This window comes from Felis catus, chromosome X, assembly GCF_018350175.1.
Source record: "Felis catus isolate Fca126 chromosome X, F.catus_Fca126_mat1.0, whole genome shotgun sequence".
NCBI lineage: Eukaryota > Metazoa > Chordata > Mammalia > Carnivora > Felidae > Felis > Felis catus.
Window position 1 is genome coordinate 63,543,604 of NC_058386.1, and position 14,811 is coordinate 63,558,414.

General features: G+C 41.6%; 1 protein-coding gene across 1 annotated transcript; it reads right to left on the reverse strand.

The window, feature by feature from the left end:
- Nucleotides 1-3,525: 3,525 nt before the first annotated feature.
- LOC111558740 (endogenous retrovirus group K member 6 Env polyprotein-like) lies at nucleotides 3,526-11,182 on the reverse strand. Its single transcript, XM_023249249.2, has 2 exons — nucleotides 10,984-11,182; nucleotides 3,526-5,550 (listed from the first exon to the last, which is right to left on the reverse strand). The coding sequence occupies exon 2, from the start codon at nucleotides 5,547-5,549 to the stop codon at nucleotides 4,371-4,373; it is 1,179 nt and encodes a 392-aa protein (XP_023105017.1). The 5' UTR covers nucleotide 5,550; nucleotides 10,984-11,182; the 3' UTR covers nucleotides 3,526-4,370.
- Nucleotides 11,183-14,811: the final 3,629 nt, after the last annotated feature.

A 14,811-nucleotide genomic window follows, 5' to 3' on the forward strand; every position in this document is an offset into this window, starting at 1 on the left:
TATAAATGTTTTAAAAATTCCTATTAACAAGTTAACATTATATGTAATTGTGTCCAATTTAGAGAAATTGTTTTTAGTATTTAAGTTTTACAGGTTAAATGATGTTGGTTTAAAAATTTTTTTAAGTATATTATTTATTGTCAGAGAGATCAAGCTAGTGGGTGAGTGGCAGAGAGAGCGGGAGAAAGAAAATCCCAAGCAGGCTCTGCCCTGACAGTGAGGAGCCTGTTGCCAGGCTCAAACTCATGAACTGTGAGATCATGACCTGAGTTGAAACAAAGAGTCAGATGCTTAACCAACTGAGCCACCCAGGCACCCCAAATGATGTTTATTATATGAGGAATCAAATTTTGTTTTAACACTTGGATAACATTTTATTCCATCCCTTTATGTTTTCATTACTCTATCATTTTAAGGGTTAAATGATAAATTCATGTTTAGATCTTTAATTTCTACCAATGTTACAAAAAATTATTTTATAAGAACAATCAAAATTTAAGGTAACAATGATATTACAATTAGTTTTTCATGAGGATACATTTATCCTTTTTAGTATATATAATATATTGAATAATCAAAATTCAGAACTATAGAACTTTGTCATTTTTATAGACATATCAGTATTATTAAAGAAAAAGTTGGGAGTTAAGATGGCAGAGTAGTAAGGAGACCCTAGGCCTGTCTCATCCCTCAAACAAATTAGATCAACATGAAACCATTTTGAACACCTAGGAAATCAATCTGAGGATTAACAGAACAATCTGTATAATTTGAGGGAGAGAATGTAGCAGGTACGTTGTGTGGACAGGTGAATTGGGGAAGAGAAGAGCTGTGACTCCACAGAGGGAAGGGAGCCCTTTTCATGGAGAGGAGAAAGAGAGAGCAGGAGAGAGAGCAACATATTGGGTTTGCACAAGAAAGCACCCTGAAAGCAAGTAGAGATAAAATGAAAACACATGCAGGGGACTACACAAGAAAACTATTCCCAAAAGACAGGGCTTCAATACTGTCAGTTTTTTATAAACAGTGGAGCACAGAGTCTGAAGTTTCAGAGATCAGTGCCTGGTGGTGTTCTGATGAGGATGCAGGGCAGAATCCTGGGAGCGAAGAGTGTGGTCTGAGGATTCCCTAGGTCACATTTGGAGAAGCGGTTCCCCTGCGTGGAATGCATTTGGTAGAGGTGATATGGCCTCTCCATGGGCAAAAGACCCAGCAGGTAACATCAGGCTGCCCCATTCACCTGAATAGGAACAAGGACAGAGGCTGAGGGCAGAAAACACTGGCACCAGCTGTGTGTTGTGATTTACCATCAACTCTGAGCTGCTGTCACTGCACGGTTGCACAACCATTTCCTGTGACAAGCCAGCATCAACCACAGTGCTGCGAGTCTGCCTCATCCCCAACAAGAGGATCACTGAGTATCTAAACCTCAGAAGTCTCTGAAGGGTGGGGTTTTGAAACACTGCTGCACCTGAGATAAAACTCTAGAGGGAGGCGCTGCCTGGTAGGTGGACAGCTCTGAGCTAATGGAAGCGGGAGGCACAGGAGGGTTGACTGATGCTGTGTGAGTGTGAGAACATCCGGCTCTGGAGAATAGAGAGCAGGGCAAGGCCATTTTCACCATTAGCCCAACAAGGATTGACCCCAGTGATCTAAACAATGCCACCAAGTGTAGCTGTTACAACAAGTCCTGCTCTCTGCACCCTAAAGGCACATCTCCACTAAGGTAAATTGACTGGAAAAACAGAGCAGCAAGCTCTTACCCAGAAGACCAGCACAAATCCCTTCTACGTGCTTAGTCTACTATACATAGTGCTACAATGTTTCAGCTCTAGGAAAAACTGGATCTAGGTTCATATGGGTTTTTTTCTTTGTTCATTTGTTCATTTTGTTGTTGCTTCTGTTTTTGTTTATGTTGTTGTCGTTGTTTTCGTTTGTTTCTTGGATACAGAAAGATCAAAATTTTTAATTTAATTTTATTATTTTATGATATTTTAATTTTTAATTTTTTTAATTTTTAATTTTTTTCTCCTTTTCTCTCTTTTTTTCTATCAAGTTTCATTTAGCAAGTAGACCAAAACACATGTAGGATCTAGATTCCTTTATTTGATTTAAAAACTTGTTATTATTATTTTTTATTTAAATCCAAGTTGGTTAACATATAGTGTAATGGTTTCAGGGATAGAATTTAGTGATTCACCACTTACGTATAACACCCAGTGCTCTTCCCAACAAGTGACCTCCTTAATGCCCATCACCTATTTAGCTCATCCCCTGACCAAACACCCTGCCAGCAACCCTCAGTTTATTTTCTGTATTTAGAGTGTTTTATGGTTTCTATATCTCTCTCTGGTTTTATCTTATTTTTGCTTCTCTTCCCACATGTTCACCTGTTTTGTTTCTTAAATTCCACATATGAGTTAAATAATATGATATTTGTCTTTCTCTGGCTTATTTTGCTTACCATAATAAACTCTAGTTCCATCCAAGTTGTTGCAAATGTCAACATTTCATTCTTTTTGATTGCCAAGTAATATTCTATTTTGATTATATATATTTATATATATATATATTATATATATAAATATATATATATTATATATATAAATATATATAATCTTCTTTATCCATTCATCAGTTGGACATTTGGGTTCTTTCCATACTTTGGCTATTGTTGATACTGCTGCTACAAACATTGGGGTGGATGTGCCCCTTTGAATCAGCATATTTGTATCTGTGGATAAGTACCTTGTAGTGAAATTTCTGGGTCATAGGGTAGTTGTATTTTTAATTTTTTAAGGAACCTCAACACTGTATTCCAGAGTGGCTGCACAAGTTTGCATTCCCACCAGCACTGCAAAAGTGTACCTCTTTCTCCACATCCTTACCAACATCTGCCATTGCCTGAGTTGTTAATTTTAGCTATTCTGAAAGGTGTGAGGTGGTATCTCATTGGGGTTTTGATTTGTATTTTCCTGATTATGCGTGATATTGAGCATCTTTCCATGTGTTTATTAGCCATCTGGATGTCTTCTTTAGAAAAGTGTCTACGAGGAGGAGCCAAGATGGCGGAACAGCATGGAAGCTTTTTGTGTATCTTGCATCTGTGAAATGTCGCAACCGGTGCGACAAACACTGAGGTCAGGGTCCTGAGGGTAGGGGAATGCAAGAAAAAAAGAGAAGAGAGAAAGTTTGGGAACAGGAGGGTCCCCTGGGCTGATGGCCCAAGTGATGGCTTTATTGTTGCTGTACACAATCTTTTATAATATAAGACTCTTATGGATCAGGTCATTCTAAGAATAAACAGGTTTCACATGATCACTGCCAGCCAAAACATTTAGTTCTGTATACCTTGTGAACTTTCTGAATGGGTCACAAGACCTTGTTGATAGATTGCTAGCAAAACACAGTTCCCATGTTTGTTTCTATCTGACTCGGGGTAGAAAAAGGGAGGTAGCATTACTGCCAACACCTGCAGACCACAGGCTTCAGGAATTAACTTTCTCAGCCTTGACAAGGCTTTTGTATGCCCTTGAAAGTGGGGGAATGGGAGGGGGAACCACCGGGTTGGCTTGAGTCAACAGGGAACATTGCTCGATCTGGTCTCAGCCTGGCACCGGGGCCCGGCCCCCCACATGTCCCCCTATTGTTTGTAATTGCAACATGTGCATCCTGGCCTGGTATGTGGTAAAGGCAGTAAGACCCCATCTCTAGAAACAACACAGTAAGACAAGTGTAACAGATATTACGGAAACAATTCCAATAAAGATCCAAAAGGAATGCTGAAGAATATTAAATGGATTAAACCCATTAAGTTGGTGCAGTATGGTTTCAGCGAGATTTCCAGGGTTAGGGAAACTGAGTGAGCTACTTGCAACATTTATCTCTTCTTGTAGCTGTAAGAGGTCTAAGCTAGTATTAGCATCATGCCAAACCCCTTGTAAATGACGACGCACTTGTCCCCATGTTACATTGGTATACTCTAAAGGGGTAACACAGATATGCTTATATGTATCATGACAAATTAAAGAAGGTCTTGTATGCAAAACAGCAAACTGATCACCAAGATACATTAATGCTTCTTGTAGTGCCTCTAATTGGGCTTCTAATTTACAGTCTATTCGTTCTTGAGTGGCAAACACTTTGGATACATTATGAGCTAATTTATTTACATGGGATGCCGTTTGGGCACTTTTATGTAAGAATATTACAGATACAGTTGCAGAGGCAATTACAGTCACTGCTGCTATGAGTCCAGCAATTAAGAGTCCAAGAAACCGTTTGGTCCTGTGCAGCCGTTTACTGATTTCTAAAGCCAGTTGCATCCCATAATTAGGATACCAAGGTCCTGTAACATTTACTGGCAACATTCAATAGGGAGGTTGTAAGACCAGATAAACCTTTATTCCACTTCTAGAGGGTCCATCTACTGGTAGACAATTGGTCAAAACACAAGCAGGACACGTTAGCCGGTATAACTGATGACCATCTTCTTTCACTGGAGTAATAGTTCCATCTCCAACAATCAGATAGTAGGGTGGAGGAACACAGGCATGCAATTGCAGAACTGGAGAAACATAATATTCTGGAAAACTAAAGCTGTCATTAGTATATATTTTATCAAAGGTAGCATATAATTTCCAAAGATCAGAATGAATTCTTCCTTCAGGGGATTGCAAAATGGTTTGTGGGATAATCTTATGGTGTACCTGTACCTCGCTAGGAGGTGGATCCACAACCCTGGGATTAAGAGTCCCATGCTCTACCGACTGAGCTAGCCGGGCCTTTTGGGAATAATCTGTAATGGTATAGTTTAAGTCTTTAGGAGTCATCCTCAATGAAGAGGATTGGGCACATATACCCCAAGGTGAGTCCCCAGTAAGGCCTTGACCAGCTGAGGGACATGTAGGAAGATTCTGAGGGAGATCACGCGGTCCAAAAAACATCCATTCTCCTAATAATTCTCTCTTTTGCCAATAAGCGGCAACGGAGCGGGGTACCCATTCAGAAGGACGCTTGTCATTTTGCCAAATAGTATAAGTAATAGACCGCCCTACTGGTTTTGTACCCAAACACCCATAAGCAAGTTTGTATGGCGTAGACTCCCTTTGCAGGCAGATGGGTACTCCTGCAGAGAGTGCCGTCCAATTTATAGAGGCCGACACAGTGGGCAAAACCCCTGCATCTTCCCCTCCCATAAAGGTGAGATTGGTGTATACTATGGGTGTGGGGTCTCTCCATGTTACAGGTTGTACTGCAGGAGGACCTACCATGTATGCCCAATAGAGGGCAGACTCCCCGGTTGTAGTGAGAATGCACAGGCATGCCAAGAAGACACGTGTGGCCTTTACCTCTCTACCTGAGGCCATCACTACATCAGTGGCCTGGGTCAGCAGGTTCTTTATCTGTCCCCAGGTGGGTGTACCCGCCTTATGACTCCACCGTTGTCGCTTCTGGGGGGGCTCCGTCACTGTTAATTTGGCCATTTTTCGGCACAACCATAATGTCTCTGAGGAGCCGAAGCGGGACCCAGCGTGGCGCTTCCTCATCCTGTGGAAAAACACAAGCATACCCTCACCCTTTTCAAAGGACTTGGTCTGGGCCTCACCAAATGCCTTCCGGCATATCTTTCCATCTTGCCATCAAGAGAGGTTCTTGACTCTTTCCCCAGCGACGCTCTGCGGCAGTCATCCCTGCTTCATTGACATTAAAAAAATTTAAAACATACAACACAAGAGTGAGATGTACATGTGGGGAATACTTTATCTTTCCCTTTAATATCTCCTCCTCTTTAAGTTTTTGCAGATACTGTTTTAGAGTCAGATGAGCTCGCTCAACAATAGCCTGTCCTGTGGAATTATAAGCAATGTCAGTTATATGCTCAATTCGGAGTCGGCGGCAAAATTTTGCAAAAGATTTAGAAGTATAAGCACTACCATTGTCAGTTTTTATTTTATGAGGTTTGCCCATTGCTGCAAAGGCAGAAAATAGGTGATTTTGAACATCAACAAATGCTTTTCCTGAGTGGGCTGAAGCATGTATATAGCCTGAGCAAGTATCTACAGACACTTGTAGTGGAAATACACTACAAAATATTGTAATTTTCCAAAAGGTAAATATTGGGTGACGTCCATTTGTCACAAGTCATTGGGCCGAAGACCTCGGGGATTAATGGCATAGACCGGCTGTGGGAAGAATTGTGGACAGATGTCGCATTGTTTAACAATTTGGCCGTTTTATGAGATATTTTGAATTTTTGTCGAAGGGCTGCCGCATTTTGATGAAAATTATCATGACTCTTTTTGGCTGTTTTTAAAGGAGTGGTAATGGGCAGAACTTGTAATAAATGGGTTGCTGCATTGGCTATCCGGTTTCCAGCAACTAGGGGACCAGGCAGATCGGTGTGAGCTTGAATGTGGGAAATATAAATTGGACTGTGTCGTGAATTAAGAAGTTTTTGTATAGCATGAAATAGATGATAAAGTTTCTCATCTGTTGTCAGTATAAAGGCAGTGGGAAGCTGTAACATGGCTTTGATAACGTATTGACTGTTAGAATAGACATTTATAGATTTTGGGTAAGTTTTTAGGGCTACCTGTACAGCATAAAGCTCGGCCCTTTGGACAGATTTAGTTGTATAATTTAAAGTGATCAAATTTTTATGTTGAGAAGTGACATACTGTAATTTTACCCTCTTTACTAGCATCCACAAAAATGGAAGCAGTATCTTTAATCGGCTGACAAACAATAGGATTATAGGGCAAAATATCTATAAGCCTGAAACCTTGTATTAAAGAATTAGAAGGTAAATGAAATTTAATTTGACCTGTAAAATTAGCCAAGGCAAGTTGTCATTTGATGGACTGAGCAAAAGCAGCGTCCACCAGCTTTTGTGTCAGAAAGGCACATGTAATAAATTTTGGATCATGTCCAAAGAGCTGAACAGCTCGGGATCTTTTTCTAATGATGAGAAGACAAACCATAGATAGCAAAGGATTAATGACATGCATAGAGTGTAAGGCTAAATGTAGCCATTTAAGTGGACCATGAGATTGTCACAGAATTGTAAAGGGGATGACCTGAGGTTTTAATATTATTAGATACAAAGGCTGAGAAGGGTCAGTTTTAGTGACTTGGGCCTGTTGAATGGCCTGTTCTATATGTCTTATAGCTTCTTTAGCTTTTTCTTTTTTTTTTTTTTTATTTATTTCAACGTTTATTTATTTTGGGGACAGAGAGAGACAGAGCATGAACGGGGGAGGGGCAGAGAGAGAGGGAGACACAGAATCGGAAACAGGCTCCAGGCTCCGAGCCATCAGCCCAGAGCCCAACGCGGGGCTCGAACTCACGGACCGCGAGATCGTGACCTGGCTGAAGTCGGACGCTTAACCGACTGCGCCACCCAGGCGCCCCTTCTTTAGCTTTTTGAGTGAGACTTTGCGGGGATGCTGGAGAACTCTTTTTAGAATATTAAACAAAGGTAGTAATTGTTTTGTGGTGACCCCTAGTGTATTTTTAATTTAGTTTATATCTCCTAATAATTTCTGAAAATCATTTAAACTAGTCAAATGTCCGGTTCTAATTGATACTTTCTGAGGTCGGACAGTTGATTTGGAAATGAGATACCCTAGGTATTTAAAAGATGCTTTTCTTTGAACTTTTTCAGGGGCAACAATCAAATTATATGCTTTAAGGCATCTTTGAAGAGAAATAAAAGTCTCCTGTAATAATTTCTCAGTTTTAGTAGCCAAAAGTAAGTCATCCATATAATGGATATAATATATATGGGGAAAACTCTGTCTAAAAGGGGTAATTGTTCTGGCCACAAACTCTTGACATAAAGTCGGACTGTTAGCCATGTCTTGCGGTAAGACCTTCCACTGATACCGCTTAGCAGGTTCCTGTAAGTTAGTGGAAGGCAGGGAGAATGTAAAATGTTTTCTGTCACTAGGGGCCAACGGAATGGTAAAAAAACAATCTTTTAAGTCCAAAACTAGCAATTGATATTGTAAAGGAATGGCCGATGGGGAAGGGAGGCCGGGTTGTAAAGCCCCCATGGGCTTCATGACAGCATTAATTGCTCTTAAATCTTGTAGTAACCTCTATTTATTTGACTTTTTTTTAAATCACAAAGATTGGGGTGTTCCAGGGACTGGTGGAGGGAACTAAATGACCTAATTGCAGTTGTTCCTCTATGAGGTGAACAGCAGCCTCCCTCTTAACAGTAGGTAAGGGCCATTGGTCAACTTACATTGGAGTGGAAGTCATCCACTGGAGAGGCATAAGGTGGGGAATTTTTAATGGCCCTAGGAAAAACCCAATCCGAAATGGTCTCTTTTAGGCTCGGGGACATATGGCTCAGGATTCTCCTGCAACTCCTTTCCTAAGCCTTTTCCCTCAGTATAGCCCATTTTCTTCATAAGATGTATAGCAAGATTAGTCTGTTTTTGAATCGGGACTGCCTTAGTCTCCAGAGTCAAATTCATTGCAGTTAATATGTCCCTGTCACAGAGATTAAGATCTATATTCAAAACAAAAGGCTGAAAAGTTCTAGTCATACCATCAGGCAGTCTCTAATGTAAATAATCAGAGCTTTGCAACGGAGCAGAGGCATACCAACACCTTTAATTGGAATATTAGTCACTTGAGTAGGCCATGTGACAGGCCAATTTTTTTGAGCAATAACTGAGACATCTGTACCTGTATCCACTAGTCCCTCAAAAGGGACTCCTTGGATATGCAATGTAAGCATGGGCTTTTTTACAGAGATCACTTTAGCCCAATAAAGATCTGTGGAGCTGAACACTTGATTTCCCCAATAAGGTTTAACAGCCTTATTATTGGAGGATATCCGGGGTATCAAGATCAATTGTGCTATGGGAGTCTTGGGCTCAAGCACCAAAGTTCCCATAGTTAAGCTGGCAAAAATTTTTATTTCTCCAGTGTAATCTTCATCAATAACTCTAGGATAGATCATCAGTCCCTTAAGAGTCCAGCTGGATCTTCCCAATAATAACCCCCAAGTATTCCTGGGTAGAGGCCCCCATATCCCTGTGGGGATGGCTTTAGGGGGCTGTCCTCCTTCTAGGTAAGTGGACTGAGCTGGGGTAAGATCTAGTCCTGCACTGGCAGGGGTACCGCGGTGTAGTTGGCTAATACCTGGGAGGTCTCCAGTGTTGGACACAATGGGTGGGAAGGTGCCTGTGGGAACATTGCCGCAATTGTTTGAGGGGCCTGCGGCTTGCCCTGCTTCCAGTTTCCCTGAAGAGGTTTGCCATTATAATCAGTTTTAGAGCAGCATTCATTGGCCCAGTGATACCCCCGTCTACATCTGGGACAAATAATTGTCGGCTTATTATTAATGTTAGGGCCACTTGGCAAACCGGGGGGGGGGTTGGAATTATTTCTGTACTATGACATTGGGCCTTAATATGGCCCTTTTGGCCACATTTGAAACACACTATTCCACCCAACTTCCTTGGATTAGTTCTTACGTTTTTACCCTGAAGCTGGGCATGTACCTGTAAGGGGTCTATTCCCTTTAAGGTGTCTGCCAAGGTAATGCCCTGAATATAAGATGGTCCAATCTCAGCACATAGTCTGACATAATCCTCCAAGGTACCCTGATTTTTCCAAGGACGAATGGCTGCCTGACATGTAGAATTAGCATTTTTATAAGCCAGTTGTTTTACAATAATGGTACCTGCCTCCCCATCAGTAATGATACGGCTGACTGCAGTCAAAAGGCGCCCAACGAAATCCTGGTATTTCTTATCTGGCCCTTGCCTAATTTTAGACAATTTCTCAGTTCTGCCCCTTGTAGAGGGGAGTTTTTTCCAAGCTGCAATGGCACAGGTATTAATTTGATTATACGCAATTTCAGGATAATTTAGCTGGAGGCCCACATCATAATATTGCCCTGTACCTGTGAGCATGTTAAAATCCACTGGTATGTTAGTTATTTTATTATACATAGCCTGTTTTTCAGCATTCTCTGCAAATTCTGCTTTCCACAAGAGGTTATCTCCCACACTCAAACAAGCCTGAGTAATGACATTTTAATCTCCGGGGCATAATGCCTCCCTGCTCAAATTATCAAGCATAGACAGGGTAAAGGGAGCTGTTGGACCATACTGGGCTGTAGAGGATTTCAAATCTTTTAGCAATTTAAAAGTTAGGGTGGAGTACACTCTCTGTCCCCCCTGCTGAATAACAGGGTAAGCGTGAAAAGCAGAGGTGTCTTCCCCATACTGTGTTGCTTGATACAGAGTCCGCTGCAAAGGAGTAGTTTCCATAACAGGGTAAGGTTCAGTGGACTGTTGATTCTGAGTAATAGGGAAAGCCAGCCGAGGTAAGCCTCTATCTTATGTCTGAAAAGAAGGTCGTTTTAAAGGTACCTTCTGGACCAGAGGGGCCAAGAAGGCAGGCTTCCTCTGATCTTTCAAATATGGCCCATCATCTCCCTGATCCCCAAAAGGAGAGTCATCATTATTTTCTGGATCTTGCACAGATAACTGTTCTAGGAGGGGGAGAGGAGGTAAAGATGAAGGCACCCGTGACTGTCCCGAAAGGGCATTGAAAGTAGTTTCTGGAGAGAGGAGCATCTGAAGTCACTAAGGGTTGGGCTACTTCCGAGCTAAGAGAAATATTTCAATAGAATCCTGTGGATCAAGGACCTCCTTAATACAGGTCCAAGTAGACCACAAAGTCCCTGGAACTGCAGCTCCACGAATCTTCATTTGATTTTTAAGTTCCTGACCAACTCGCTGCCAATCCTTTAAATCAACTGTACCCCTGTCTCGAAACCATGGGCAATAATCATGCACTATGTCAAAAAATTCCCTAAGGGCTGACTGAGAAACCTTAATTCCCTTCTCCTTCATAAGAGCCTGCAAGGCACTTATAAAATATCCCTGTTCCATAGACTGTTTCTATCCCATAGTTTTACTCCCGTCGTCTGTGCTGCTGGCACAGTTCCCCTACCTGAATTAGACGCCATGCAGTCTGCTTTCGCTTTCCTCCTTGTTGTCTCAGGTCCCTGTTCGGGCGCCACTTGTTGCGACCGGCGCGACAAACACCGAGGTCAGGGTCCTGAGGGTAGGGGAATGCAAGAAAAAAAGAGAAGAGAGAAAGTTTGGGAACAGGAGGGTCCCCTGGGCTGATGGCCCAAGTGATGGCTTTATTGTTGCTGTACACAATCTTTTATAATATAAGACTCTTATGGATCAGGTCATTCTAAGAATAAACAGGTTTCACATGATCACTGCCAGCCAAAACATTTAGTTCTGTATACCTTGTGAACTTTCTGAACGGGTCACAAGACCTTGTTGATAGATTGCTAGCAAAACACAGTTCCCATGTTTGTTTCTATCTGACTCGGGGTAAAAAAAGAGAGGTAGCATTACTGCCAACACCTGCAGATCACAGGCTTCAGAAATTAACTTTCTCAGCCTTGACAAGGCTTTTGTATGCCCTTAAAAGTGGGAAAATGGGAGGGGGAACCACCGGGTTGGCTTGAGCCAACAGGGAACATTGCTCGACCCGGTCTCAGCCTGGCGCCGGGGTCCAGCCTCCCACATGAATGGGAGGGGGAACCACCGGGTTGGCTTAAGTCAACAAAAAACATTGCTCGACCTGGTCTCAGCCTGACACCGGGGCCCGGCCCCCCACAGTGAAATACAGCCAGACCAACACTAAACCATCCTACACGTCTAGAAAACCGATTGGAAGATTAGCAAAACAATCTGCACAACCTGAACCACAGAATTCAGCAGGTATGCGACATGAAGAGCTGAACTTGGGGAGCAAGAAGCCCTGAAAGGTAGGGAACCGCTTTTGTGGGTGGAGAGAGGATGGAGACTGGGGAGGGGCAGAGCATATGGGAAAAGCACCCCTCCCCAAAAGCAGCTGGAGAGAAAGTGGAAAATTGGAAACAGTTGCAGGGACTAAACTAAAAAGGGAAAAAGGAGAAATGAGAGGGTTTAAATTCCATTAAGACTGTAAACAAGGAGAGTGCAAAGGCTGCAACTCCGCAGCTCGAGACCTGGCGGTGCTCTGGTGGGAAAGGTGAATCCCCAGGAACAGAGTGGGGGCCGGGAGGTTCTCAGTCCACATGGGGAAAAGCGGTTCCACTGCTGGAAGGACATTTGGTAGAGACTGTTGAAGCCATCTGGTCCCAGCAGACCCTGGAAGGCAGCCACATTTGCTGGTGCTGAGGCAAGGATGTTGAGGGTGAAGCCTGGTGTCAGATGTGTGTTGCGATTTTCCATGGTCCCTGAAATGCTGAGGCTACACTGTCTCGCGATTATTTTGGGAGGCAGGCTGGCACCTGGCTGCAGTCTCAGGGCACCGACAACAGCAGGATCCAGCAGGTGTTCCGGGTGCAGCTGACATTCGGCCATTGCTCATTTGGCCATCGCTTGGTGATACCCTCCTACAGACGGGTGGAGCGGGTCAAAGCCGCAGTCCTTCGGAAGTAAGGGGCTGGGGAAAACAGCCACATCTGAGACAAAACTTGGGAGAGGTACTGCCTGGGGCCTGGTCACGGATAGTGGAAAAGCGGGGAGTGGACAAGAGCTGAAGATGGAGGACTGGTGAGCGATTGCTGATCTGGGACAACAGACTGGGTGGCTGGGTGGCACTATTTTTCACCGCTCCCGCGCATGCGCACTGACGAGCACTGCAACAATCCACCCCAGTAGGCTAGCAGTGCCATCTAGGGGAGAGCGGAGCTGTTACACCGATCCCTGCCCAACTCGGCCAACTTTGCTCTTCAAGAACACAAACCTCACTGCCGGCTTAATCTATGGACTATAAAGAGCTACATGGACTGACCTCTAGGGGAAAACAAAGCAATTGCAGTCCTACTTCAATCTGTTAGCAGGTTCATCTATTCAATTTTTTTCTCTCTTTCTTCTTTTTCTCTTTTACAATTCTTTTCTTTTTCTTGAATACAGAAAGAGAAAAAGCTCATTTTTATTTTCAATTTTTATTAAAAATATGTCTTTAATTTTTATTACTATATTTTTTACTTTTGTGTAAATTTTTCAAATTCTACTTTACTTCCATCACTTTATTTTAGTCTACTTCAGGGTACTCACCTTTTCAAATTTTCGAACAATTTCCTTTTTTGTCTGTTTCTTTACCCTTTTTTTCATTTCTTTTTCTTGAATGCAGAAAGAGAAAAACTTCATTTTACTTTCAATTTCTTTACAAAATATTTTTATTTAATTTTTATTACTATATTTTTTGCTTTTATGTAATTTTTTTCAAATTCTATCTTACTCCCATCATTTTATTTCAGTCTACTACAGTGTATTAACTTTATCAAATTTTCAAACGATTTCTTTTCGTCTTTTTCTTTTATCTCTTTTTATCTTTTTTCTCTTTTTCATTTCTTTTTTCTTAAATACAAAAATTAAAAAAATTCATATTTCCTTTTAATTTTTATTAAAAATATTTTTCGATAATTTTTTCTACTATATTCTCTACTTTTGTGTATTTTAGTCTACGTTAGTGTATTCATTTTTTCAAATTCTCAAGCGATTTCTTTTTTTTGTTCTCTCTCCCCCCCCTTTTTTTGTTTGTTTCTCTAATCTGTCAAACCACTTTCTACACCCAGACCAAAACACACTTAATATCTAGCATCATCTATTCGACTTTGTGTGGGTGTGTTTTTAATTTTTAATTTTAATATTTTTTTAATTTTAATTTTTTAATTTCAATTTTTCTACCTCATGAATTCCTTTTCCTCCTTCAAAATGACAAAACGAAGGAATTCACCCCAAAAGAAAGAGCATGAAGAAACTACAGCCAGGGATTTAACCAACACAGACACAAGCAAGATGTCTGAACCAGAATTTAGAATCACGATAATAAGAATACTAGCTGGAGTCAAAAATAGATTAGAATCCCTTTCTGCAGAGATAAAAGAAGTAAAAAATAGCCAGAATGAAGTTAAAAATGCGATAACTGAGCTGCAATCACGGATGGATGCAGCGGCAGCAAGGATGGACGAGGGAGAACAGAGAATCAGTGATATAGAGGAAAAACTTATAGAGAATAATGAAGCAGAAAAAAAGAGGAAGATTAAGGCAAAAGAGCATGATTTAAGAATCAGAGAAATCAGTGACTCATTAAAAAGGAAAAACATCCAAATTATAGGGGTCCCAGAGGAGGAAGAGAGAGAAATAGAGGTAGAAGGGTTATGTGAGCAAATCATAATGGAAAACTTTCCTAACCTGAGGAAAGAGACAGACATCAAAATTCAGGAAGCACAGAGGACTCTCAGTAGATTCAACAAAAACTGACCATCAACAAGGCATATCATAGTCAAATTCACAAAAAACTCAGGCAAGGAGAGAATCAAGAAAGCAGCAAGGGAAAAAATGTCCCTAACCTTCAAGGGAAGACAGATCAGGTTTGCAGCAGACCTAGCCACAGAAACCTGGCAGGCCAGAAAGGAGTGGTGGGATATATTCAGTGTACTGAATCAGAAAAATATGCAGCCAAGAATTATTTATCCAGCAAGGCTGTCATTCAAAATAGAAGGAGAGATAAAAAGTTTCCCAGACAAAAATTAAAGGAGATGTGACCACTAAACTAGCCCTGCAAGAAATATTAAGGGGGACTCTCTGAGGGGACAAAAGATGAAAACAAAATATGTATATAATAAATGCCAAAAGCAACAAAGATTAGAAAGGACCAGAGAACACCACCAGAAACTCCAACACTACAAGCATCATAATGGCAATAAATTCATATCTTTCAGTACTCACTCTAAACGTCAATGGACTCAATGCTCCAATCAAA

What these genes read in the sequence shown, in the direction of transcription:
- LOC111558740 (XM_023249249.2), bottom strand. Translation starts at nt 5,549, where the DNA reads ATGAGGAAGCGCCACGCTGGGTCCCGCTTCGGCTCCTCAGAGACATTA.